The 27,898-nt window shown below is 44.1% G+C and overlaps 1 protein-coding gene across 22 annotated transcripts in view; it reads left to right on the top strand.

Annotated features, from left to right (window-relative positions):
* The window catches only part of GPHN (gephyrin), a 483,693-nt gene that overhangs the window by 423,085 nt on the left and 32,710 nt on the right, over positions 1-27,898 (top strand). For all 22 annotated transcript variants that reach the window (XM_084848962.1, XM_084848936.1, XM_084848902.1 and 19 more), the window contains 6 exons: positions 5,726-5,818; positions 8,273-8,328; positions 11,675-11,794; positions 13,015-13,073; positions 14,675-14,828; positions 16,751-16,872. In XM_084848962.1, coding sequence (XP_084705088.1) covers positions 5,726-5,818; positions 8,273-8,328; positions 11,675-11,794; positions 13,015-13,073; positions 14,675-14,828; positions 16,751-16,872 — 604 coding nt within the window. The remainder of the gene's footprint in view (positions 1-5,725; positions 5,819-8,272; positions 8,329-11,674; positions 11,795-13,014; positions 13,074-14,674; positions 14,829-16,750; positions 16,873-27,898) is intronic.

Genomic DNA, 27,898 nt, shown 5'->3' with positions numbered 1-27,898 from the left:
GACTGTTTGATTTTCATTTAGTTTCTTTTTACGTTATACATAGCTCTTTAGAGAGTTCGGTGTGTTTCACATGCGTTATCTCTGTAATCCTTACAACACTTTGGTTGGGGTGGATGTGTTACTATTGTGTATGAGGGTACTGAATCTGAGATAATGTGAATTCCAGCAGAGGTGCAGTTTGACCGGTGGGATTCCTGATTCATTGTTCAGTCTCTTACACCTGAATCTCTAGCAGCAGTCACCAGATGCATGTCATAAAGACACAAGTCTGAAAGTTGTGTCAGTGCTCTGGGACTGTGCTGTCCCAATATCATCATGAGCCAAGTCATACATAGCCACCATCTGTTCCTTGCAAATACAGATGTTGGAGAAATCCACAACGGATTCAAATGAGTTTGGATTTCTATGAATCCGACCTGCAGATTCTGCAGTGCACTGGCTTTTTCTGAGTCACACAGATTCCATGGACTTGCAGACCGGTTTTTCAGTTTTGGGGGGGATTTGCACTAATTCACATTAGTGCTAATGTGGATTAGAGCATTAGCAGAAGTGCGCATTAGCACTAATTCACATTAACAAATGTGGATTTGTGCAAGTGCGCATTAGCACTAATGTGGAGTAGCACAAGCACAAAACTCTCTGGAAAAGACACTGATGCTGGGAAAGACTGAAGGCAAAAAGAGAAGGGGACGGCAGAGGATGAGATGGCTAGATAGCATCGCCAATGCAATGAATATGAACTTGAGCACGCTCCGGGAGAGAGCACAGGAGAGGAAGGCCTGGCGTGCTATGGTCCATGGGGTCACGAAGAGTCGGACACGACTGAACGACTGAAAACAACTGCTTCATTGACTACGCTAAAGCCTTTGATTGTGTGGATCACAACAAACTGTGGCAAATTCTTAAAGAGATGGGCGTACCAGACCACCTTACCTGTTGCCAGAGAAACCTGTACGAGGGTCAAGAAGCAACAGTAAGAACCAGACATGGAACAACCGATTGGTTCAAAATCGGGAAAGGAGTACGACAAGGCTGCATATTGTCGCCCTGCTTATTTAACCTATATGCAGAGTACATCATGAGAAATGCCGGGCTGGATGAATCACAGGTTGGAATTAAGATTGCCGGGAGAATTATCAACAACCTCAGATACGCAGACGATACCACCCTAATGGCAGAAAGCGAAGAGGATCTAAAGAGCCTCTTGTTGAGGGTGAAAGAGGAGAGTGCAAAAGCTGGTTTGCAACTCAGCATTAAAAAAACGAAGATCATGGCATCTGGCCCCATCACTTCCTGGCATATAGAAGGGGAAGAAATGGAAGTAGTGACAGATGTTATTTTCTTGGGCTCCAAGATCACCACAGACGGTGACTGTAGCCATGAAATTAAGAGACGCTTGCTCCTTGGGAACAAAGCTATGGCAAACCCAGACAGCTTAGTAAGAAGCAGAGACATCACCTTGCCAACAAAGATTCGTATAATCAAAGCTATGGTTTTCCCAGTAGCAACGTATGGCTGTGAGAGCTGGACTGTAAGGAAGGCTGAGCGCCGAAGAATTGATGCTTTCGAACTGCGGTGCTGGAGAAGACTCTTACGAGTCCCCTGGACTGCAAGGAGGTCACATCAGTCCATCCTAAAGGAAATCAACCCTGAGTGCTCATTGGAAGGACAGATACTGAAGCTGAAGCTCAAATATTTTGGCCACCTAATGCGAAGAGAAAACTCCCTGGAAAAGACCCTGACGCTGGGAAAGATTGAAGGCAAAAGGAGACGGGGATGGCAGAGGATGAGATGGCTAGATAGCATCACCGATGCAATGAATATGAATTTGAGCACACTCCGGGAAAGAGCGGAGGACAAGAAGGCCTGGTGTGCTCTGGTGCATGGGGTCACGAAGAGTTGGACACGACTTAACAACTGAACAACAACAAATCCAATGCTGCCACGGTGCTAGCATAAATCAGTGCTAGTGCAATGTAAGGAGTGCTTGCTGGGCAACGGGGAAAAGTGGTGATTTGTCACCAGACGTCAGTGGCAAAACACAGTGCCAAAAATTGTGAGAAGACCTCTGCTTTTCCCCTTTGCCTAGCAAGTGCTGCTTAGGGATGTACGAAAGTCACTTACCTTTTCGCAGGGGTGCTTCGCAGTGGGGGGGAGGCACTTCGCTTCTCCCCCCGAAGTTCAGGTGAGGGGGGGGGAGCCGTCCCGCCTCGCCCGGCCAAAATTCAGGCCGGGGAGAAGCGCCCCGTCTCCCCGGCCGCGAAAGTGTAAAAAAAACACACAAAAAACCTGTGATAGGCTACGTAACGATTAACGTAGCCTATCACGGCTAGATTTCCAAAGTCAGACGTGATAGGCTATGTAAATCGTTACGTAGCCTATCACGGGTGACTTTGAAAAAAAAAAGCGCGTACGCAAATGGCGGCGGCCTATGGGGGCCGCCATTTGCGTACGCGCTTTTTTTTTTTCAAAGTCACCCGTGATAGGCTACGTAACGATTTACTCTGTAGTCTACGTAAATCTTTATGTAGACTACCGGGACCAAATAAGGAACACAAATGGCGGCGCCCCATGGGGGCCGCCATTTGCGTACGCGCTTTTTTTTTTTTTCAAAGTCACCCGTGATAGGCTACGTAACAATTTACTCTGTAGTCTACGTAAATCTTTATGTAGACTACCGGGACCAAATAAGGAACGCAAATGGCGGCGCCCCATGGGGGCCGCCATTTGCGTATGTGCTTTTTTTTTTTTTCAAAGTCACCCGTGATAGGCTACGTAACGATTTACATAGCCTATCACGGCTGACTTTGGAGATCTAGCCGTGATAGGCTATGTTAATCGTTACGTAGCCTATCACGGGGTTGTTGTTTTTTACTTCAGCTGTAATGGCGGCGGCGGCAGCCAGTCAAAAGACCGGCTGCCGCCCCCGCCCCCGCCGAAAGCCCGCTGAACCGCCGCTGGGACCCGCCGCCAGGAGGGACATTCGGCTACAGTAAGTCCCATCCCGGGGGGGGGGCAGGGGGCGGAGAGTTTCACCGCTGATTTCGTGGGGCCGAATGCGTTGGCGCTCGGCCCCCCGAAGATTCGGGGAGAAATTCTCCGCCATCCCTAGTGCTGCTGACATTGCGCTAGAGTTGGTTTACACTAGCACAACATCACTAGCACTGTGATAGCATTGGATCCTGCCCAGAGGGTACACCTGGATGAGGATGGTAGATGAAAATAGAAGCAAGAGACTGGGAAAACATAACTGGGCTTGTTTACTAGATTAATCTTCTTATATCATGCAGTGGCTAGGGATGTACGAGAATTTCAATTCTGTTCACAAGTTGTGCAATCATGTCCCATTTGCAACCCCAAACACGAGTAGGAGTGCTTGTTTTCAAATTCCTGAATTTGTGATCACATTTAAAAAGCAGTATTTTTCTAACATGCACTTTAAAATGTAAATTTTTCCCAAAAAATGCACATTTTCATGCTTTAGTCAATTTGAAAAATATGCACAGAAATGCTCACTTTTCCCATTCAAAATGCACACCTCCCCATTAAAACGAGCTGAAAAACAGGTCAAAAACAAAAACAGGAGCAATAAAACATGCTTCAAAGTGCATATCGGAGAATTTTGGCAAGCTTGAAAATCGCTGGTTTTCCCATCCCTAGCAGTAGCAGCCCACTCACTGAGGCATATAGGGTGCCACCTTTCCCTATCACCCTCTTCTCTGCTGCTACTGTGAAGGTGGAGAAGAAGGGAGAATCCTAGAACAAAGTCAGTTGTAGTTTTCTGCAGAGACAACATAACTGGCCCAGGCATTCTTAGTGTGGCTTCTAATAGGGAAATAGAAAATGGAAGAATGGGGAAGACATGGAAGGAAAGTGTCCATGAGAATTATAATTTCACCCAAACTCTACCCATCTTTTTCTACTTGTAGAAGAATCTTTGGCCCAGAAGAAGATAATCTGGGCCACAGATTGTTACAATCTGTACAATCAGATTGTACAGATTGTACAAGTAAAATTATTACTTTCTTTCTCGGTGCATCACACAAAAATGTGCACTCTCACTTGCCTCCTCCCTCCACATCATCCAATGGGTAGAATCCAACTAAAGTCCTACTTAGAGTAGACCCATTGAAATTAATGGAACTTAAATTAATGATGACTAATTTAAGTCCCATTCATTTCAGTGGGTCTACTCTAAGAAGGACTTTAGTTGGATTCTACCCAGTGTACAAATGGGGGAAAAGAGTGCTACAACTAAGCAAAGTGTCTCTATTAGAAAGGTTGGAGTTATATCCCTCTTGTTTTACATCAGTGCCCTTTTTAACATCTGTAGAGAGGGGCTGTTTGAGATCCTTTCACTGCATTATGTAAGGTCTGTGAAAGTGTGTAGCAAATCTTTTTGGTGATCGCTCCAGTATGATAAAACTTACTGCTCAGGGAAGATTTTCTGAGCACAAACTTGCTGAATTTTTGAAAACATTACAAATAAGAATTTTACTCATTTTTTCTGTGTGTGTTTTTAAGTTGCCTGTCCAGCAGTATTGTGATTTTAATATTATTTAGTCCTTCGTTGTTTTCTTGTATTTATAATGGGATTATTCATTGCTTTACCCTGAGTTCATCCAAATTAGGTGGGCATATAAATAAGATAAGAGGTTTCAGTGGAAGACATGTGTATTGCCCCTGCAGTTGGCTTCAAACTCTTAATTTAGAGGTGCCAAGATAGTGATAAATTAGATCCAGGTTTACTTACAAGGAGATACTTTATTGCATACAGTCAGCACATAGGCGTACCCAATGGTTGGATCAGACAGCTTCTCTGAACCCAGAGCCATGGGGTAAAATGGGTTTTATATCATACATGTTAGTAGCGGGACAGCATGACAACAGCAAATGTTAATTAGTGTTCATTCCCAGCATAGACTAACAGTGCTTGTCCAGAAGGGAACTTTCCCAGTACAGACACCTGCAGCTTTAAGGCAAATAAGCCTCACTTCCCAGGCACATCTTGATAGGACACCCCAGCTTGTTAGTATGGAATGCACTGAGGCCGCACTATCGACCTTTGACTCATCCTGGTAAATCAAGAGGCCTGCTAGGGAAAACAGCCTGCCAACTGAACCAAAGTCAGAGAGCATGTAAGCCCCTCTAAAACTACTAATAGCTTGGTTCAGGCCTGGGGCCTTACAACATGATACAAGATATAAAGGTTTAGTAGTAGAACAAGAAAAAGAGGACAGGAGTTTGTAAGTGGTTTTTTTTAAGGTTTGAAGTTTTGAAAAATGGCTTTTTAGGTATCTCTCAGCCTATCACAATTCATAGTGTTGTGAGGATAAAATATAGAGAAGGGAGGCTTCTACACCACCATGAGCTCCTTGAAGGGAGAGTGGGACAAACACATAATAAAAAAAACAAGAGGACAGTGTATTTGCTCTTCTGTTAACTGACCTTACTCTCAACGTTGTAACATTTAGTTCAATGTTCCCATGTTAATCTTAATGCAAATTGCTGTCTGTCTGAACCACATCTTTTACCTTTGTTCTAGACTGAATTCGTCCAATCGCTTCCTGATTTTGACTGCTTTTATGAGAAGTATCATGTACATATGAAGTTAATCTTTTGAAATCTTCTGTAGTCTGAGTTTGCTAACAAGGTTTCATTCTCTCTTTCATTCTCTCCTCCTTTCATATTCATATATATATATATATATATATATATATATTAGATGGGATGGGCAGAGTCCTTGCCCAAGATGTTTATGCAAAAGACAACCTACCACCCTTCCCAGCTTCAGTAAAAGATGGCTATGCTGTCAGAGGTAAATGCCAGTGATTTTGACTGTGAAGTGATATTTTTACAGTTGTTTAGAAATGCTGTATGGAATAGCAGGTCCAGTGGTGCCCAAAGGGCACATTAGTTCTTGTCTTGATAAAATTGATTCAAGCTATTCACAAATGTAACCAAAATGGCCTTTCAATATTCGTTTTTTATAACTCTTTAAAAGTACTCTTATTTGAGATTTGCAAGTTTTATTCCATTCATTTGTCCTTTGAGGGATTTATGAATTAGCATCCAAGGTGGGGGCACATATCCTACTCCTACTATTCTGTAGTAAATGCATATCTATGCTTGGCTGAAATATATGAAGATAGGTCATGTCTATTTTTTTCATTTTCTATCAGTTATATTGATGTGTGTAGGATATTATAAATAAATTGGTTTTAATTTTAATTTCTTAGTATTACAGTCCTTCTGCTATTATAATGTTTGATTTCTTGGCACTAAGCATAAGTATGTCAAAGCAAAAATGATTCTGACAAATGCTGTCAGATATGTTTGCTAGAACCATTAGAGAGTGGTTTCTCTCTAGTGTGCTGATTTGCCAGACTACTTTAGGCAAGCCTTCTTAGGGTTCCATGCTATTTCAGTGTAGAAAGCACTGAAAGGAGAGGAATAACTTGTACCAGTATACACTGAAAAAGTTTTATCTCAGTTGTTGTCTGGTTCATCCTATGCAGAGCAGGGCACAGCCTCTGGAGTTCTTTCCAGAGCCTAGTAACAAAAGCAGGACCACAAATCCGCTGTTTCTTTTTGTACTATGCAGTTTCAGGCATTTCAGAAAAATTTAAATGTAAAGCCAGAGTTGAAACCATCTTCCAGTACAGATGCCCTGAGAAGCGCACTGCAATAGAAGAGAGAGACCACCACACACTGAATATAGATATATCTATACACTTCTGTGAAACACATACTTGTTCTTCTTTTAGACACAAGGAAACGTTGAAGGCTTCTGAAAGTTTCCATTATGGCTTCCTTTCATACTATGCGTAAAGGCGCAGATTTGATATATTATGTGAGATTCATGTTTTAGCCATAAAACTGGCCATGATTCTTGAAAACCTTAAGAACACTCAGACTTGTGACACCAGCCTTTCATAAACTTTTTTTTTGTCCTTACTGCAGTTCATTTAATGGAAGACAAATATATAGTAGCAAAATCCATCACTTCCCAGTTAATGATTCTAGTCTAGGTTTCCAAGAGAAATAAAAATTGAATTTATTGCTGTGTAGTCATGCTTACTACTGTTTAACATTGTTTTAGCCTATGATGTAATAGGTGCTGTATAATCACCAGGACCTAAGAGCCAGTGTGGTGCAGAGGTTAAAGTGTTGGACTGGGGCTCACGAGACCCGGGTTCTAGTCCCCACTTAGCCGTGAAGCTCACTGAGTCTCAGCCTAATCTACCTCACAGGGTTCTTGTGAGGATAAAATGGAGATCATGTACACTGCCTTGGGCTGTCTTGAGGAAAGGCAAGATGTAATTGTAACAAATAAATAATAAATAAGTGCACATAGCAGGAATGTTACCTTATCACTGGTGGATTAACCATTATACTACCAATACAGTCTGTGCATGTCTACCGGATTCCTGCATTGAGCAGGGGGTTGGACTCGATGGCCTTGTCGGCCCCTTCCAACCCTACTATTCTATGATTCTATTTTTGTAAGCTAGGCTGCTTTAAATATAGAAATAGTATCCAGATTTTGTGTGAACAGAAAGCTGTTCACACAAGAGGCCTCCGCACTGCAGTGTGTTGCACCCCCCAAAAAAAAACCCTTCTGAAGGGTCAGTGCACCCCCAGGAAAGGACTGGGATGTGGCACCAGGGGGCTGAATTGTGAGGAAGGAATTGATGACTATCAGGTAGAGGTAGCTTGCACCTAGTTTTCACTAATTCTGCTCTCCCACTGCAGTCCCCTCACCACATCCCAGGCCGTTCAAGAGTGCCTTCTGATCCCCATTGTTTGTTTGTTTTTCTCCCAGACACACGTGAAGAGGCCATAGCATAAATGATAGGTCAGTCCTAAAAAGGATTATTTTTGGCATTATTAGCATTTCTGGAACACAAGAAATTCTCTGTGTTTTGTTAAATCTACAAAACTCATGATGGTAAAACCCTAGTAAGCAAAACCTGTGAGGAATGTCTGTACTAAGAAATCTTGCAAGAGGATTTGGAATGAGGTGCTGAAACCTTTTACATAAACCAAAACAAATGGTGTATTTGAATAATATTTTGGTGTACTATGTTACATTGTCTAATTATGTTGTATTTTATGAAAATTGTCAAATCCAAATTTTTACACAAAAAAATCACATTATTTCATACATATTTAAGGAGAGTAATTATGAAGTCAAGAATAGTAGTAAAAATATTATTAATGTCTGCTTTATCTACAGTTACAATGATTTTGCTGTTGTATTATCTTACAGCTGCTGATGGACCTGGGGATCGTTTTATCATTGGGGAATCCCAAGCTGGTGAGCAAGTGAGTGCAATATATTTCAGTTTTCCTTTTTTTCCCTTCATTTATCATGAACATAATGATCTTACATAATATTTTATTTATTTATTTAATTTATTAATCGCCCATCTGGCCGGTCACCCAGCCACTCTGGGCGATGTACAACAATAAAAACAGTTTACACAATAAAATTATACATTAAAAACATCACATTTCTAAAATTACCCTAGCCCACCCCAAATGCCTGCCTGAACAACCATGTTTTTAATGCATGGCGGAAGCTCATTAAAGAGGGGGCATGACGGAGTTCCCTAGGGAGGAAGTCCCACATAGCGGGGGCCACCACAGAGAAGGCCCTCTCCCTCACCAGCCTTCCTGTCCTGGCTGATGAAGCAGAAAGAAGGCCATCTGAGGCTGATCTTGTTGAGCGGCCTATCTGGTGTTGCTGGAGGCACTCCTTGAGATAGGCTGGGCCAGAACCATATAGGGTTTTAAAGGTCAAAACCTACACCTTGAATTTGGCCCGGAAAACAACTGGTAGCCAGTGCAGCTCCTTCAGCACTGGAGTGATGTGATCTCGCCGGCGGCTGCCTTTAATCAGGTGAGCCGCCGCGATCTGTACCAGCTGCAGCTTCCGAACCGTCTTCAAGGGTAACCCCACGTAGAGCACATTACAGTAGTCTAAACGAGAGGAGACCAGGGCATGTACTACCGATGGGAGCAGATGGTCGGGAAGGTGGGGGCGCAGCCACCGTATCAGATGGAGTTGGCACAGCGCTGTCTGGCTCACAGCTGACACCTGAGCCTCCATGGACAGCTGGGAGTCTAAGATGACCCCCAAGCTGCGGACCTGGTCTTTCAAGGGTAACCGTACCCCATTCAATACCAGGTCAACATCCCCCAACCTCCTCTTGTCTCCCATCAAAAGTACCTCGGTCTTGTCAGGGTTCAGCTTCAGCTTATTCCTCCCCATCCAGCCATTCACCGTCTCCAGACATTTGGACAGGGACTCTATGGCCAACCTTGGTGAAGATTTGAACAAGAAGTAGAGCTGCGTGTCATCCGCATACTGATGACACCATACCCCAAACCTCCTGATGATAGCCCCCAGCGGCTTCACATAGATGTTAAATAGCATCGGGGAGAGGATGGAACCCTGTGGCACCCCACAAGTGAGCAGCCACAGATCCGAAACCTCCTCTCCCAGTGCTACCCTCTGGTACCTGCCAGAGAGGAAGGACCGGAACCACTGCAATACGGTGTCTCCAGTGCCCAACCCCTCCAGGCGGTCAGGAGGATACTGTGGTCAACGGTATCAAAAGCCGCTGAGAGGTCGAGGAGAACAAGGAAGGAGCATTCACCCCTATCCAGAACCCTCCTCATTTCATCCACCAAGGCGACCAAGGCCATTTCTGTCCCATGCCCAGGCCTGAAGCCCAACTGAAATGGATCTAGATAATCGGCTTCTTCCAAGTGTGCCTTCAATTGCATCGCCACCACCTGCTCAATCACCTTGCCCAAAGAAGGCAGATTCGAGACTGGGTGAAAGTCGTTCAGAACTTGGGGATCCAAGGAGGGCTTTTTTAAAGGTGGTCTTATCACTGCCTCCTTGAGGGCTGATGGCATCACTCCCTCCTCAAGGGAGGTGTTCACCACTGCCTTGATCCCTTCACCCAGCCTCTCTCTGCACTTCATAAAGAGCCAAGATGGGCAAGGATCAAGTAAGCAGGTGGTCGGCCTTACAGATGAAAGCACCTTGCCACTTCATCAGAAGGAAGAAGCTGGAACCGATCCCACAAAACCGGTGTGCCACAGACCATCTCCTGCTCACTAACTGTATCCACAGCGCATGGAATAACACTCCTAATCCGATCAATTTTATCTGCAAATTGCCTTGCCAAGGCCTCACAGGAGGCCTTAGAATGCTCCAGCGGTTCCGGAGCAACTGGACCAACCAGGCTCTGGACCACTTGGAACAGCCTCCTGGGACAGCACTCTGCAGACGTGATAGAGGCAGCATAACATTCCTTTTTTGCTGCCTTCACCGCCACGTGATAGGCTGAAGATACAGCTTTAGCCCGTGTCTGATCGCCTTTGGAGCGAGACTTCCGCCACCGGCGCTCTAGCCGTCTCACCTCCTGTTTCAGAGCTCATAACTACGGATTGAACCATGGTGCAGTCCGAGCCCTGTTCAGGGGGAGAGGGTGTTTCGGAGCCACCTGATCTAATGCCCTAGTGATTGCAGCATTCTAGCCACCCATCAGGGTCTCGACCAAGTGGCTGTTGGCATGCCCCAGAGAATCCCCAAGCGCATTCAGGAATCCATTTGGATCCATAAGACGCCTGGGGTGGACCATTTTAATGGGTCCTCCACCCCTGCGGAGGGGTTGTGGAACCGAGAAGTCCAACATCACCAGATAGTGATCTGACCATGACAAGGGGGTGGTGGATATACCCCCGACTTCCAGATCACTCCCCGCTTCTCCAGAAAGATACACAAGGTCTAGTGCGTGACTGGCTTACATGGGTGGGCCCAGTTGGAATATGGTGCAGCTCCCAGGAAGCCATGGTCTCCATAAAGTCCTGAGGTGCCCCTGTGAGGACGGCCCCCGAATGTACATTGAAGTACCCCAACACCACAACAGACTCCCCCCCCCAAATTTAAAAACAATTTAAAATCCCCTTTAAAAATACTGCCAGGCAGGAGTCGGTGGTGGTGGTGGTGGTGGTGGCGGCGGCGGCGGCGGCGGCGGCAGGCACGGTGGCGGCAGGCACGGCTCTTCCCCGGTGGTGGTGGCTTCTCCTGCAAGCCCTGGCTCTCCCAGGCCACCTCAGCCAGCCAGCTTATGTAGCCCCTCCAGGAAGGGGAAGGTGGAACAGTCAGCACAGCTGGCTCAGTACCTGGGGGCCTGGTCCTGCAAGGACTGGCGGTCCACCAGGCAGAAGTCCACGGGGAGGACTGGTGTTGGTGATGGCGGCGGCAGCATGCGTGGCAGCAGCAGGCACGCCTCTTCCCTGGTGGTGGTGGCTTCTTCTGCAGGCCCTGGCTCTAATAAGATGTACATGTTTAGGTCACTTCTTTAAAAAAGGATATTACGATTTTTGATGATTCAATAGACAGTGGTGTACAAATGCCCTAGTATTTGTACACACAAATATGAGAGCAACCCCATAGGAACCCTAGTGACAGGAACACCATGTCTCTTATGACATAGTTCAAGAAGAGAGCACTACTGACAATTTGGTAAGGAAGTAAGATGTGTGTAATACAATTAAAAAACACATTCAATGCTATTTCCGTAGTGTTTGGGGGCTCTCAGGGTTTCCTGTTCCTTTAAAAAAATAAAATTGACATTCCAATATGTTTCAGCCGACTCAGACTGTAATGCCTGGTCAGGTAATGCGAGTTACAACTGGTGCTCCAATACCCTGTGGTGCTGATGCTGTGGTGCAAGTGGAAGACACAGAACTCATCAGGGAATCAGATGACGTGAGTGATAACTAAAAATTCCTTGTTACTGTTATGTACAGCAGCATAGCTCCAAGGATCACTCAGTAATCCATAAACCTAGAAGTGCTGTATATACTTGAATACAAATTTTAAACAAAGAACAGTTTTTGCAATTTTACTATCTGTGTTATTGCTTCTGCCTAAATTGAATTTATATAATTTATTTTGGGTTTTGCCTTGATTAGTTTGAGCGAGGGGAAAACTAGGACTGATGAATGCAGGAGGAGGGATGTTGGGAAAGAAATTTGGGATCTTTAAGAGGGGCCTGGAATTGTACAGCTGTAACTGCTGTACCTTTCACATTTATTTATTGTATATTTAATAGGTCTCTTTCAAGAGTACTAATCAAAGGATTAGATACTTATCACACACTTAAGAGAAATATTCTCGTTACTTCAAGATCCTTAAAAAGGCACATATGTTGAGATTTTGCAACATGTAAATGTTTTAAAAACTGATTTATTGGTCAGTTAGCCTTAGGAGTGGGAAACCTCAAGTCGCTAGGCCAAATGCAGACCTCCAGGCCTCTCAATCTGGACCTTCAAACTCTCCCTAGGCCACATCCCTTCTCCCTAGGCCACATCCACTTACTAACCCTGATCCAGACTGTTGTCATTATTTGCTCCTTCCTTCTCTGTCTCCCAGTTACAAAACTGATGGAAGGAACCTTGCAAATGTTGGGTTAAGGAGAATGCCTGGATGCAAATGTCTTTTTTTCATTGAGTTATATCTGTAATTCCATCCACTTTGGGCTCTGGTTATTCCCACTTTGGGCTTTGGTCATACCCACTGCTGGAATGCGGACCCCAACAGGTTTTGACCAAGTAATATAGAACTCAACATGAAGAAGCTTCCCCTCCCCCAGTCAGTTCAAAATAAGGCTACAGGGGTGTTTTTTTTAATACTTTGGATGACAAACCTGCTGTCAGTTGATCACTAGGGAAGAGAGAGAGAGAGAGAGAGAGAGATGCTTACCTCCCTGCACATTCAGCTTTATTTTGCATGATAGCTGAGTGGGGATGCAAGTAGTTATGAGTCTGAACCTTCCTTGTCCAACAACACCCTCCTTTTCTCAGTATTTATATTACCATATGCTGTAACATAACTTAAGATTGATTCATTCATAGTGCTGATTTAAAGAAATACACAACATTACTTGTATTAATAAATATGAAGCTATATTGTTTCTTTTAATGCAGGGCACTGAAGAACTTGAAGTACGCATTCTGGTGCAGGCTCGACCAGGCCAAGATATCAGGTGTGTGAATTGGTTGTCTTTGTTATCTGCATATTGATTTTAAAAATAAAAGACAGCAATCGGTTTAATATCCGTCTAGTACAGGGGTTCCTAAAGGAAATCAACCCTGACTGCCCATTGGAAGGACAGATACTGAAGCTGAAGCTCAAATATTTTGGCCACCTAATGCGAAGAGAAAACTCACTGGAAAAGACTTTCCTGATGCTGGGAAAGATTGAAGGCAAAAGGAGAAGGGGACGGCAGAGGATGAGATGGCTAGATAGCATCACCGATGCAATGAATATGGACTTGACGGGAGAGAGCGGAGGACAGAAAGGCCTGGTGTGCTATGGTCCATGGGGTCACGAAGAGTCGGACACAACTGAACAACAACAACAAGTACAGGGGTGGGCAACTTGTGGCCCTCTAGATGTTTTGACCTATGACTCCCTTGATCCCTTGCCATTGGCTATGCTGGCTCGGGCTGACAGGAGTTGTGGGTCAAAACATCTGGAGGGACACAAATTGCCTACCCCTGATCTAGTATAAATAGCTTTTGAAATTTGATCAGGGTGTCTGCTGTGAAAAGGGTTCAGAGAGGAAGAAGGAGCATCATCCCCAGATGAAAAGCCACTGCTGGATTGATGGTGGGCTCTGGCAGCTGTTTGCCTCAAAGACAGCATGCTGTGGAAACCAACCAATCACAACTCAGAAATCGTGATAGGGTGGGGAAAAAGACTGCAAAACCAGAGTAGGTGGGTCCCCAAGATAGAGCAGGACTATTTAAACAGCTGGCAGAAAAAGAAGGGGGGGGGAGAAGGACAGAGGTGAATGGAGAGACAGATGGAGGGATAACCAAAGGAGAGACAGGTGAAGGTACAGTGAAACAGATGAAAGCCAGGTAATGGAGCAAGAGAAGTCTACAAAGATAACAGCCAGTGAGAGAGAGAGAGAGTATAAAGGAGAAGTGGCACCGAAGGTGCAGTAGAAATAAGTGGAATGGATAAGAGCAAGGAGGAGGTAGTTATAAGGCAAGACAACGATAAGCTTAGCTGCAAAAGGAGAAGCCCCAGCTATTACAGAAAAAAGGGGGAGCTAGTCAAGACACTGGTCAGCATCCTTAGGAGAAAATGAGAATGAAGAAGGAACTGCTGGCAAGAGCATAAAGCTGAGAGAAGTGAAACCTCTTTCTGCCAGTGCTTACCCTAGGTCCATGGTTTCCCCAGTGGGGTCAGGATAGGGTACAGGTTGGAATCCTGCATACTCTGAGGAGGTTTATTCCAGAACAAAACCTGAAGCCAAATGAAACTAGTCTGACTAGCAAGCCAACAGACTCTTCCAGTAAGGCAATACTAGCTATCTTTGCCCTAAGGAACAATTACTGTTTCCTGATTATGCTTAGTGTAAGAGACTGAGCGCACTGGAGTGCTGTCACTTACCAACATGTGAATAAAATGTATATTCACTTACCAGAAAAGGATTACATTTGCGTTTTGTACTATGGAAACGATGGAGCAGGGAAGGTGTCCCTCTCACCTGAGTTGCTCATACAGGAATTTGTGCCTTGTTGGCAATAAGTCAACTAACTTGATTCCGTTTTTTCTTTTTGGATGCATTTTCAGACCTATAGGCCATGACATTAAAAGAGGTGAATGTGTGCTGGCCAAGGGAACCCACATGGGTCCATCAGAGATAGGTCTTCTAGCAACTGTTGGAGTAACAGAAGTTGAAGTTAACAAGTTTCCAGTAGTTGCAGTAATGTCTACAGGGAATGAAGTAAGTAGTTTTCTGCAACCGTGGCAGTTGTATTTTGACTACAATTTTCACCACCTCTGTAAAGGCTGATACCAGTGTTAATTATACTTTTTTGCTAAAATAATATTTTTATGTCTGTTTTCACAGGAAGAGACTGTAAAATGCTGTATTTGTATTTTATAGATGTACTTCAGTTCACAAGTAAAAATTAACCACCACCACCCAAAAGTTTAAAACCAAACCAAGCAAAGTCACTTGGATTGTGAAGTAAACTGGTAGAACAGCAGCTGAGAAAGTGACATTGACCAGGAAGAGTTGGAATCCATTGCACAGAGGAGTGTGGTTTTGTTTTGTTTTTAACATTTGTAACCCGCCCTATATTTTTAAGGTCTCAGGGCGGCATACAGATAAAATCAATTTAAATAGTATAAAACAATACATAATTTAAACAGCTAAAAGCATATAAACATTAAGCAAGCTAATACCAATTAAAAAAGCTAAAACAATGAAACAGTTAAAACGGTGTGCAACTTTAGGGAATTCAGTTAGCCCTCAAAGGCTTTGGTGAAAAGCCATGCTTTAACTTGGTGCTGAAATTAAGAAATGAAACCACCGTCTGCGCCAATTGGGCCTCCAAGGGGAGGGCATTCCACAACTGGGGTGCCACAGCAGAGAAGGCCCTCTCCCATGTCCCACCATAGTGTATGTCTCGCACTATGTTTTAACAGAGTTATGGTGGGGTCCATGCAATGTCACACAAGCAGATCTCTGCTTATACTAGAAGGCTTCTCCGTGCCTTCTTCCCCACGCACCTTTGCTAAATCTGCTCTCGAGGGGCCCCCAACTCTCTGGAGCACATCTGGGAAGCACACAAGGGGCTGCAGTGAGAAGGGAAGGGATAATCCATTCCACCAGTGTTGTCCATTCTGCTGGTGGATGGACACAGTTGCATACAACCCAGTATGTACAAAGTTGTAGCTATGCACTCATATTGAAAGGTGGACATTTCAGAATAGAAAAGCAAAGGGTAGATGGATGCTGAGGTTATGAATGAGAAGGAGCAGAAAAATCACTGAGAAAAGGTGGGGCATAGTTTGGAAAAGGCACAATGCAAAGTTGTGTTTGTACCAATCATGCAAGCTGGTTGCAACAAAAGTATTCAGGCTTCCCCCTTCTACCCACTTTCCCCTCCCCAGTTTTCCCTCAGGTTTCCTTAAGCAGCAACTTCTTGCTTTTAAGAAGGTGCCAATTCATACTCTTCCCAACCACTGAGAACCAGTACAACATGTTAATTGTACTGTTCTACCAGTTTTATTTTCTAGGGAATTCTCAAGCTTCAATTTTTGCAAATCTTTAAGAAAAGGGAATTATTGGGAGCGCACCATGGAACAGCTAAGCCTTTTTCATAGTGGTGATGAACACAGATGCTATAAACAAGTACTTGCTCACAGTATTAAAGATGGTTATCGTACCTAGCAATCTTACTGATTTCTTAAATATGCATGGTCCAATTAATTTGATTATCATATTATTACTATTACTATTACTTACATTTCTATACCACCCAATAGCCGAAGCTGTCTGGGCAGTTTACAAAGATTAAAAACATTAAAATACAATATACAGAGATTAATACAATATAGAGAGATTAGATTACAGAGATGTTTAATGCTATGTGGACCAACTGGAACAATCTTGAACATGTCTCAGGCTCGCAGAGTCTCCCCCTCATCTCTCCTCCTCCTACATGGCTGGGAAACGTACTTCAGCAACGTTCCCTTTCCCTGAATCTACGCTTGTTGAATGTGAACTGGGGGACATTGTTTATAATAAACTCTGATTAATTTAATAAACCAGCTTCATAAATCATGGTTTGACGTTTGCTTGTTTTGAAACTGCAAGTATTTTGTTTATGGTTCTATAGCTATTGAATCTTTCTATAGCTATTGAATCCTGAAGATGACCTGTTACCAGGAAAGATTAGAGACAGTAATCGTTCAACTCTTCTAGCAACAATACAAGAACATGGGTACCCAACAATCAACTTGGGGATTGTAGGAGATAAGTATGTTCCACATTTTAATAACTCTTTATTTTCTCATAATATTATTATTTTTAAATATCTGACAATACTGTCCTTTGAAGCAGGCATGATTGCCTGCTTTCAGAAGGGCATAAAACTTGTTAGTAGCACTTTATGTTCTCTCTGACTAGCCAGTTCAACATGTAACACGGGTGCTGAACCTCTTTTAGCCTGCCAAATTCCATTTTGGAGAAGCTCTCAGGGGTGGATGAGACCAACAGCAAAAGGGGTGGGACTATAGGCAAAAAGAGGTGGGGCCAAAATACCAGCATGTTTTCTCTTAAAACTCTTACTGCCAGTCACTAAGCCCTAGGAGAGGCATTTCAACCTTTTAGAATGGGGAAAAAACTGCAAAAAAGCCAGGAAACCATCAGATGATTGGAGATCAGGAGAAAGGGGGCATGACCTTTTGGAGAACCCCGGAGGGCTGGATTAGGACCCCAGGAGGGCCAGATTTTCCTCCTGGGCCAGAGGTTCTGCACCCCTAATCCAGCAGCTTCAGCCTTTTATGAATAGAGGCTCTTTTCTTATCACTACAGAGTTTCTCACCTAGCGTCTTTATGGTTGCTAGATTTGAATATATTAGAGAAAGTCCATTGCATTTTTACTAGATCAGCCTCCCCCAACCTGGTGCCCTCCAGATGTTTTGGACTATAGCTCCTAGCATTCCTAACCATTGGCCATGCTGGCTAGGGCTGATGGAACTCCAAAGCATCTGGAGGGCAGCAGGTTGATGAAGGCTGTACTAGATGAAGTTTGTAGGAAGTACTTTTGGCCACTATTGCAGCCTGGGCATACAGGCAAAGCAATGAATCCAAGAGCACCACAAAGGTGAAAACATGATTGAATGTGTAGGCTGAACACTAATATGACTGAAGTCTCTACCCATTAACAGGGTCTGCTGATCGTTACTATTTCCGTCTTGCTCAAATTCAGTTTGTCCATCCTCATCCATCCATAGCCATAGCTAGACACTGGGATGGACTACAAGTAATCACAATATTAGTGTTAGATGCTTGCTTTCATACTAATAAACTCAGGGGGAAAGGCTGTCTTTTGTATGGAATTTGTGCATACAACTGACATTTCTTTCATTGCAATTCGATCACTATCTGGTTTGGGAGCCCTTCAGACTCTGCAGATTAATGGAAACAGCAGCAGCTGTTACTTGTGCCGTCTCTCTGCAAGAAGACAGTGGGCATAAGGGCCAAAGGGGATAGGAGCCAGTGGACAGCTGGTCATGAATTTTCTTCCCCAGCTAAAGATAATACTCATGCTTTTCAAGGGCTTCCTTGTAGCTTGCTGAATGCTGATATGTATATGGTGGCTATGCTATACTGTATCCATAACTTCCAGAGCCTTTCCGTTGGGTGGGGCAATAGACTACGTGCTCCCTCAGCTATGGAGACATTCAGCTGTACCTTGAGGGAAGTGTGTGCATGCTTCCATTGGGCCACTTCAGTTTGGCAGGCTTGAGAAGAGAATGGGATGCCTTTGGAGACCCACTGTTTTTAAGCAAGGGTAGAGGACCTTGGTAGAAAATCTCTTCTTCACTGGCTGGCCCCACAGGGTCTGCCCATGGTCATCTACATGTAGACAGACCACGATGGCAGATATACTTATTTATGTACTACATGTAGATATATATAAAAAGATTTTTAAGATATCTAGCAAACAGGAAATGTTAATGTCTTTGTTTACAGAATTACATCATCACATTATAATCAGACCATCATTTCTCTGCTTGCTTCATTAATATTTGTTGCATTTTAGGAGTTCTTTGTATTACATATGTATAGATATACTGAGGCTTGGTTGAAGAGAAATATAGCTTAGAGTTCTGTTGAAGCAGAGTTTAGTTAAGAAAGCATGTCCACTTTTTAGGAATACTTCTAGGTGTCCCGGGAATAGAGTTCAGGATTTAGAAACTCAGCTAGAGTATAGATCTGTGTCACCTGAATGTCATGTCATCTAACATTATTTTATTACTTCTCTTGTTTACTACTTGCTTACATATGAAAATGTGTTCCCATATGTATCCCAGCTCTTTGAAGCAAGAGTTTCCTCAGCTTAAGGGGAATCTCTACAGACATCCCACTGAATATAAAACAACAACATTTTGAATTGCAACATATTTAATCTATATAGTCAAATTCAAAGGAGGACTGTTTTTCCTTTATGGAAGGTGATGATTTATCAGATATTTTTTCACATTAGAGGTAATTATTTCCAGATGACTATGCAGTCTCCATTATGCCACTCAGCCATTTAGCTTTCATTGTAGAAATATTTTTAAAGCTACTGTTGTTACTATAGCTATTTCTTTTATTATTATAATTGAGAAGTTTCAAGAAAGCTTCTGTTTTTGTAAAGGACATCCAGACATCTTTTATCATGTGTTTTTAAAATCAATTTAGTTTTATGATTGACTTTCAGAAAGGTAGGGAAGAATCAGATGTATGTACATCACTTGGATACATAATCACCATTATCGTACAAACAGAATGCACCAGTAAATCTGAGAATTGTTTATTAAATATTTGCTCACTGTCTAGTTTAGCCAAAGCCAAATATGTATTTGAAATAGGATTATCGTTGTTTAAGATTAAATAGATGAAAAGATTAATATCTGTTTAATAATTAATAATTAATAAGTATTATTGCTAATAATATCCAAAATGGTTCATTTCTCTAAAATTGTCTCTATTTTTAGATATGCTGAATAAGTGCTAAGAATTGTAGCCCTAAGTCATTGTTCTACTTATGTCTCTAAGGCATAATGTCTCTAATCCTGTATACATTTACCTGGGAGTAAGTCACATTGAACTCACTGGAGCTTACATCTGAGTAGATATGTATAGGATTGCACTATAAGGCTACAGTCCTAAAAACAATAACTTGGGAGTAAGTAGTATTGAACATAGTGACTCCTAACCCCCAAATCCACTGGCTAGAGGGGATTGGAACAGGGCAGGAGGTGCCCTTCCACTGATAAAGAGGAGCTCTGCCAGGTGGGGGGTATCTAGAGACCCCAGATATGCCTGCAGAACATTCCATGGGTGTAAATCTACAGCAGCCATTCCCACTGATACTAAGCCCTGAAATGGGGCATTCCAGGAGTGGTTTTGGATCCACTAGATCCAGGCCCTTTGTGAGGCTCCAAAATCACACCCCTTCCTTACACCAGCCTCAGACTAGCATAGGTGTTTCCTCTCCCACTGATTTCAGTAGGAGGGGAAAAATTAAAAACAGAACTGCTGACCCCACACAGCCCTCAGCTGCAGCCAATCAAGGACCTTCAGATGCCCTCCTCCAGAGGAGGTCTTGCTTGCAGCTGGGAGCTGTGTCCTGAGAGGAGGCTGCTGAGTGAGCCTTTTCAGACAACACCACTCCCTGGGGCATATCGGATAACCCTACTCCTATCCTGACTCTGAGTCTTGTGGTGAAACGTGAGAGGGCCCTGATAGTTAGTATCAGATAGATAGCATCAGTCTGGCAGGATGCCTCCTGGATTTCCCCCTCTGGTTTTTTGTCAGACGAGGAGTCCCCAGGGAGGGCCATGTTACCTCCTTTCCCCTCAGTTCCTCTGAGAGTGCCTCAGCAACACCTCCAAACTGAGAGGAATGGTGAAAAATATAGCAGAACGCCTGTAGGAGGGTGGGTTATGTGACTATACGAATGATCACTCAAAAGAACTATAGTTATAGATAAGCAGCTTGTCCTTCTTCGTGGTCTCTATGGATCACACATATGGGTGATTAGCCAACTGACTTACCAAATGGGAAGGGAACAAGTGGTCAACTTGTGTGCATGTGCAGGAGACAAAGGAGACAGAGGCTAAGAGGTAAGTGGGTTGCAGGAAGCCCAGGGCGCTGCCCTTTATCCTTCTGACTGGCTGTGAGCTCACCAGGAGCTTCTGAGAGCTCCAACTGAATTGGAGGGGTGTGGCCTGAGTACTCCCAGCAGCTGACTGGGCGGGAAGCTTCAGTCTGTTTCCCGCCTCCCAGCTGAGCAGAGCAGAGCAGAGCAAGCTGCTCCAGCTGGTCCAGGGACTACAGAAGCAGGCAAGCTCCCAGAGAGCGAGCGAACAGAGCGAGTGAACAGGGGGAGCAAACAGGAGTTGGCCAGGGGAGTTCGGCAGGGGAGGTCAAGGGGGAGGCCCCTAACATTTTTTTTTAACTAACTTTTTCCCATTTATTTGTCTTGTAACACACACTTCCACACCAGTGGGACTCTGCTTTTAACCTCTACTGAGTAGAGGAGCAGGCACAGGCTAGTCTAGAACAATCACAAAGCTAGACACAAAAAGGGAAACGGGGCTATGGAAGGACAAGACTCTCCAGTGGTGGTGACCTGCAAGGTGTGTGCCATGTTTGTTTTCTTGCCTGAGAACAACATGGCCTACACCTGCAAGAAGTGCAAGTTGATCACGCTGCTGGAGGAAAAAGTAAGTGGACTGGAGCGGCGACTGTCAACCCTCCGGGGAATAAGAGAACACGAAGAGTTCTTGGACAGAATGGGGGAACTACAGCAGCAAAGGGCAGACCAGAAGCTTGAAGAGCAACAGCAAGATGAGGCAGAAGTGGGAAATGCTGAGGAGAAGAAAAATGGAGTAGAGGATACTCCTTGGAAAACGGTGACAGTTAGGAGAAGAAGAACTAGACGCCACTCTGCACCAGTGGAAGCGGTGGAGCTGTGGAACCGATTCCAGGTACTTGCAGATGAGACTGGAGGACAGCCTGCAGAGGAAGAATCACAGGGGAACCTGCATGAGAGTGAGCAAGAGGCTAAAGGTCAGTCAAACAGAGGCGATGAAACCCAGGCCTACAAGAAGAAGAAGAGAAGAGTGGTAGTAGTGGGAGACTCCTTGCTGCGTGGGATCGAGACCCAAGTATGTCGCGAAGACCCGTGACTCGCCAGGTATGTTGTCTCCCGGGAGGACAGATTAGAGACGTGACTGAAAGGTTGCCTGCACTCATAAAGCCCACTGACAGGTATCCCTTTCTTCTCATCCATGTGGGAACAAATGATACCGCCAAGCGGAGCTACGAAGAGATCACGTCAGACTTTGAAGCTTTGGGAAGGAAACTCAAGAACTTTGGGGCCCAGATAGTTTTCTCATCCATCCTTCCAGTAGTTAGAAGAGGGATAGAAAGGGAACGAAAAATACTCCGGGTGAATGACTGGCTACGAAGGTGGTGCCGACGAGAGAGATTTGGATTCTGGGACCACGGGCTATACTTCCTGGAAGATGGGCTGTTGGCTAGGGATGGGTTGCACCTCACAAAGGCTGGGAAGAATGTGTTTGGACACAGCATGAAGAACTTCATCAGGAGGGCTTTAAACTGAATCCTACGGGGAAGGGAGATGTAATGTTGGGGGTAACAATGGACGTAGGCGCATGCACTGCAATGGAGAGAACAGCGCTGATAGCGCCCAATAATAGTCTTCAGACACAGGTAGGAAGAAAGCCAGACTATGAAGCACATGGTCTTCGATGTCTATATACTAATGCCCAGAGTATGGGAAACAAACAGAATGAACTTGAACTCTTAATACAGGAGGGAAATTATGACTTGATAGGTATAACTGAGACTTGGTGGGATGACTCTCATGACTGGAATACAGCAGTTGAAGGATATAACTTGTTCAAAAAGAACAGGAGGAACAGAAAGGGAGGCGGGGTTGCACTGTATGTGAAAAATACATATCTCTGCACAGAAATACAGGAGGAGGAGCTTGGTAGCCCCATCGAGAGCATCTGGGTTGAAATAAATGGAGCAAAGAATAAAAGGAACCTGGTGGTCGGAGTCTACTACCGGCCACCCAATCAAGGAGAAGCCAAGGATGAAACTTTTGAAAAGCAAATAGCCAATGTTTTAAGGAAGCATGATGTAGTAGTAATGGGGGACTTCAATTTCCCCGATATTTGTTGGGAGACAAATTCTGCAAAACATGGCCCCTCCAGGAAATTCCTGACTTGTGTGGCGGATAACTTCCTCCTACAGAAAGTAGAGGAAGGAACTAGAGGATCGGCTATCCTTGACTTGATCCTAACCAACAGAGATGACTTAGTGGATAAAGTAGCAGTTACAGGAACTCTGGGGGAAAGCGACCATGTTGTACTTGAGTTCTTGGTTCTAAGGGAAGCAAAAGCCGAGTGTACTCAAACGCGTACCCTGGATTTTAGGAAAGCTGATTTTAATAAACTCAGAACAATGATCAGTAAGGTCCCATGGCAAACAATGCTAGCGAGAAAAGGAGTCCAAGATGGGTGGGAACTTTTAAAAAAGGAAATTCTCAAGGCACAATCACAAACAATTCCAACAAGAAGAAAAGGTGGAAGACAACAGAAGAAGCCAATGTGGCTTCACAAAAAGCTTAGGGATGACCTGAAAACAAAAAAGGACACATATAAGAAGTGGAAAGAAGGCCAAGTAACAAAGGAAGAGTACAGGCAGGTAGCACAGAATTGCAGGGATGGCGTCAGGAAGGCTAAAGCGGAGAACGAGGTGAGGTTAGCGAGGGATGCTAAAAACAACAAAAAGGCTTTCTTCAGCTACGTGCATAGTAAAAGGCAGAGGAAAGAAATGGTTGTTCAGCTATTAAATAAGGATGGCAAAATGATAACAGATGACAAAGAAAAGGCAGAGGTGCTCAATTCCTACTTTGGCTCAGTCTTCTCCCAAAAGAGGGTCTATGACCCCCCTGGCAAAGGCGAAGTACAGGCTGAAGGGGCAGGATTGCAGCTTGAGATCGACAGGCATATGGTCAAGGAACACCTCATTACTTTGAATGAGTTCAAATCTCCAGGGCCAGATGAACTGCATCCTAGAGTCATAAAGGAACTGGCAGAAGAACTCTCAGAACCGCTGTCTATTCTCTTTGAGAAATCATGGAGGACCGGGGAAGTGCCAGATGACTGGAGGAGGGCTAACGTTGTCCCTATCTTCAAAAAGGGTAAAAAGGAGGAACCTGGGAACTACAGACCAGTCAGTCTGACATCAATCCCTGGGAAAATTCTGGAGCAGATCATAAAGCAATCCATCTGGAAGCACCTTGACAACAATGCCGTGATTACTCGAAGCCAACATGGATTTGTCAAAAACAAGTCCTGCCAGACAAATCTGATCTCATTTTTTGATCAAGTCACCTCCCTTGAAGACCGTGGGAATGCTGTAGACATCATATACCTCGACTTCAGCAAAGCTTTCGACAAAGTGCCCCATGATATCCTGATGAGCAAACTTGCTCGAAGTGGGCTAGATGAAACAACGATCATGTGGATCCACAGTTGGCTACAGAATCGGACTCAAAGAGTGCTTCTCAATGGGACCTTCTCAAGCTGGGGAGAGGTAACGAGCTGGGTACCGCAGGGCTCAGTCCTGGGCCCAGTGCTCTTCAACATTTTTATTAATGACTTGGAGGAGGAGGTGCAGGGAATGCTGATCAAATTTGCAGATGACACAAAATTGGGAGGGATAGCTAATACTTTGGAAGACAGAAACAAAATTCAAAGTGATCTGGATAGACTGGAGTGCTGGGCAGAAAACAACAGAATGGCATTTAATAGGGACAAATGCCAAGTTCTGCACCTAGGAAAAAGAAACCAAATGCACAGTTACAAGATGGGGGATACGTGGCTCAACCACACTACGAGCGAGAAGGATCTTGGAATTGTCGTCGATCACAAGCTGAATATGAGCCAACAATGTGATGTGGCTGCAAAAAAGGCAAATGCTATTTTGGGCTGCATTCATAGAAGCATCGCTTCCAAATCCCGGGAAGTCCTAGTTCCCCTCTACTCAGCACTGGTTAGGCCTCATCTGGAGTACTGTGTCCAGTTCTGGGCACCACACTTGAAGAAGGATGCAGACAAGCTGGAGAGGGTTCAAAGGAGGGCAACAAAGATGATCAGGGGACTGGAAACAAAGCCCTATGAAGAGAGACTGAAAGAACTGGGCATGTTTAGCCTTGAGAAGAGAAGACTGAGGGGAGATATGATAGCACTCTTCAAGTACTTGAAAGGTTGTCACAGAGAAGAAGGCCAGGATCTCTTCTTGATCATCCCAGAGTGCAGGACACGGAATAATGGGCTCAAGTTACAGGAAGCCAGATTCCGGCTGAACATCAGGAAAAACTTCCTGAGTGTCAGAGCAATACGGCAATGGAACCAATTACCTGGGGAGGTGGTGGGCTCTCCCACACTGGAGGCCTTTAAGACGAGGCTGGACAGCCATTTGTCAGGGATGCTCTGACTTGGATTCCTGCATTGAGCAGGGGGTTGGACTCGATGGCCTTGTAGGCCCCTTCCAACCCTACTATTCTATGATTCTATGATTCTATGCACACACAGAGCTTTGAAAAGCTTTACACTGCTGCCTCAAGACACATTTTTAAAAATAAAATGAAATTTGCTCACCGTAACCTGTGCTATACAATTGAAGAAGACCCCTTCCCTCCACATGGAAAAGAGGAGGGAGGAAAGGAGAGAGATGAGTGAAAGTGTGTGTGTGTGTGCATGCTTTCATGCGCACTTGCTTACTTGTTAGCTATTTCTGTTTACTTGGAGGAGCCAGCCCAGCACAATCCCGGTATGTAATCTTCCTTAAATAGGTCGGGGGGAGGCAGAGTAGTATATAGTATTATCATCACCATCATCATCATCATCATTGCTGTCCCACCCCCTTTGCTTTAAATCTGGGCTGTGCCACAAATTGCGTTCTCTGTGTTATAAGTTCTGGAGTAATTGCTGTGCATGTGTGTGTGTGGATGTGCGCAAGAGAAAGGAGGGAGGAGTCGATGGAATATGTAGAGCAATCCTATGTAGATCTACCAAGAAGTAAGTCTCACTGAATTCCGTAGAACTTACTCCCATGTAAGTATGCATAGGACTGAGCCCTAAGGAAAGGGGACAAATGTGTCTCTCTGTGTAAATGCCATATTGTGTGTGTGTGTGTGCATGCATGCCTTGGGGCTTGTACATGTGCTTTTATGTGGGCTGTGTTGCCTTATTCTTCCCTCCCCCTCAGCACACAGTTGGCATTCATCATTTCAAAGACCTTTCCAGGGCATGGTCTGAAGGCACACGAGGCAGCCACCTTGCTGCTGCTAAGCAGGTCTGGGTCTGGTCAGTGCTTGGAAGGGGACCACCTGGGAAACACATGTAGCCACCTTGAGTTCCACAATGGAAGAAAGGTGGGATATAAATGTAATAAATAAATGCATTTATTCTGTTTTGTTCTCTGTGAGATGTGGGTTGTTGGAAGGAAAAATGTGGTTTCAAAGGGGTGCTTTTGCGTGGATTATTATTACTGTTGTTGTTATTACAACATGCGAAAAGATGGATTTCCATTGTTCGGAGAACTTGCTGCTGTGTCTATGGGTTATGTCAGCAGTGCAAGTACTCTATAGTTGTTATACCCATATTGTTGGGAGGGAGAGTAGTGTATGATATCACTGTAGTGTAGTCCAGAGTTGTTATCTAAATGGCTATTTGGTTGGGTTGTTTTTGTCTTTTAGAGAAATGTGGGGGCGGGGATAGGACTGTGAAGTATTCAGTGAAAAGAATGATATGATACTTACTTTCATTTCCTTCATTACATTTCCTTCTGGCCTGACCTCACTGTTTATAAGCGCCATCCCCACCCCTACACACACACCATATGTACCATATAAAAACCTGAAAATCCCCATAATATCCCATGCATCTGATGAAGTGGGCTATAGTCCACGAAAGCGTAAGCCAGAATAAATTCATTAGTTCACTAATGATTCTCTGTGGAATGGAAGTTGTTTCTGAAACAAGAGAATGTGGATCCAAAGGAACGTTTTTGTGTGACTGTGCGATTTCCATATCCCCTCCTTCCCACATACAATGTTAAAGCTCATGTGCCTCAGTTCTTCCTTTCTGTGGTATGAGTTGCTGGCTGTCAGGGATTTAAATACTGTTCCGCCTCCTGTGACCCCTTGGCTCCACCTCTGCTGGCCTGTCCTCCACCCCCACCCCCCAGTCAGATCGGCCACCAACCTCCACTGCTTTAGAGAAGGTGCCTCCGCTTTGGGCCACTCTCTCACTCTAGCCCATTTAATAGAAACATATTCCTTTCAGAAAGGAGGCAGGTTTTTTTGTGGCATTTATAGATCCAAGGTCAGCATTTGACTCAGTTTCCCATCAGAACCCTTGGAGCAAACTAGGGCATTTGCAACTTGAGCTGCAGTACCATACTTGATAAAAAATTGTATATTACAATATCACTGCCCATCGCAGTAGAGAGAATAATTATTTTTGCAAGAGGGGTTAGACAAAGTTGTGTCCTTTCTCCAACATTATTTCATCTATCTTGTTGACTTACCATCCTCCAAATTACCTATATGCCAGATTTATGCAGATGATAAAATTCTACTATCTCAAGCTAGTCTTGAGCTGAAATGAGCACTGGGTGGCTTTTCTGATTGTTGTAAAGAAAACCAGTTAACTGTTAATTATAACAAAACTACAGGTTTTCTCCAGAGTAAGTAAAATATATTTCCAGTTGGACAGTAATCCTATTGAACAAGTGTACATATACAGTTACTTCAGTATTTATTTCTAAAAATCAGTCGAATGGAAGATCCATACAAAAAGGGCTTTGGAAAAAGGTTAACATGGCTATAAAGCTATTTTCCGTTTGTTTGTTTGTTTGTTTGTTTGTTTGTTTTTGTCACAATGTGGCAGATTTGTCCCTGCAGCTATCCAAGTCTACAGGGCTAAAGTAATATCCTAACTCTTATATGGAGTTCCAATTTGGAATTACAAGGACTCTACTCATCCATACAATGACTTCCATCATCTTGTTGTAAGGGAAGTCTTGAACTTGGAGGTAGGGTTAGGCTCCTTGTAAAGTCTGTCTTGGGAGACTTGCAGTGCTGGATTTGATTATGCTTTAGCAATTCTGCTAGCTCTTTTGTCTATTCATAATATCCATGACATCACCAAACTTGAAAGAAAGTAGGAAGATAAAAATGT

Source organism: Heloderma suspectum, chromosome 1 (genome assembly GCF_057233095.1).
Source record: "Heloderma suspectum isolate Gila_16-S chromosome 1, 16-S_ref, whole genome shotgun sequence".
Classification (NCBI taxonomy): Eukaryota; Metazoa; Chordata; class Lepidosauria; order Squamata; family Helodermatidae; genus Heloderma; species Heloderma suspectum.
Note: the sequence above shows the minus strand (reverse complement) of the source record. Positions and strands in the feature narration are given on the sequence as shown.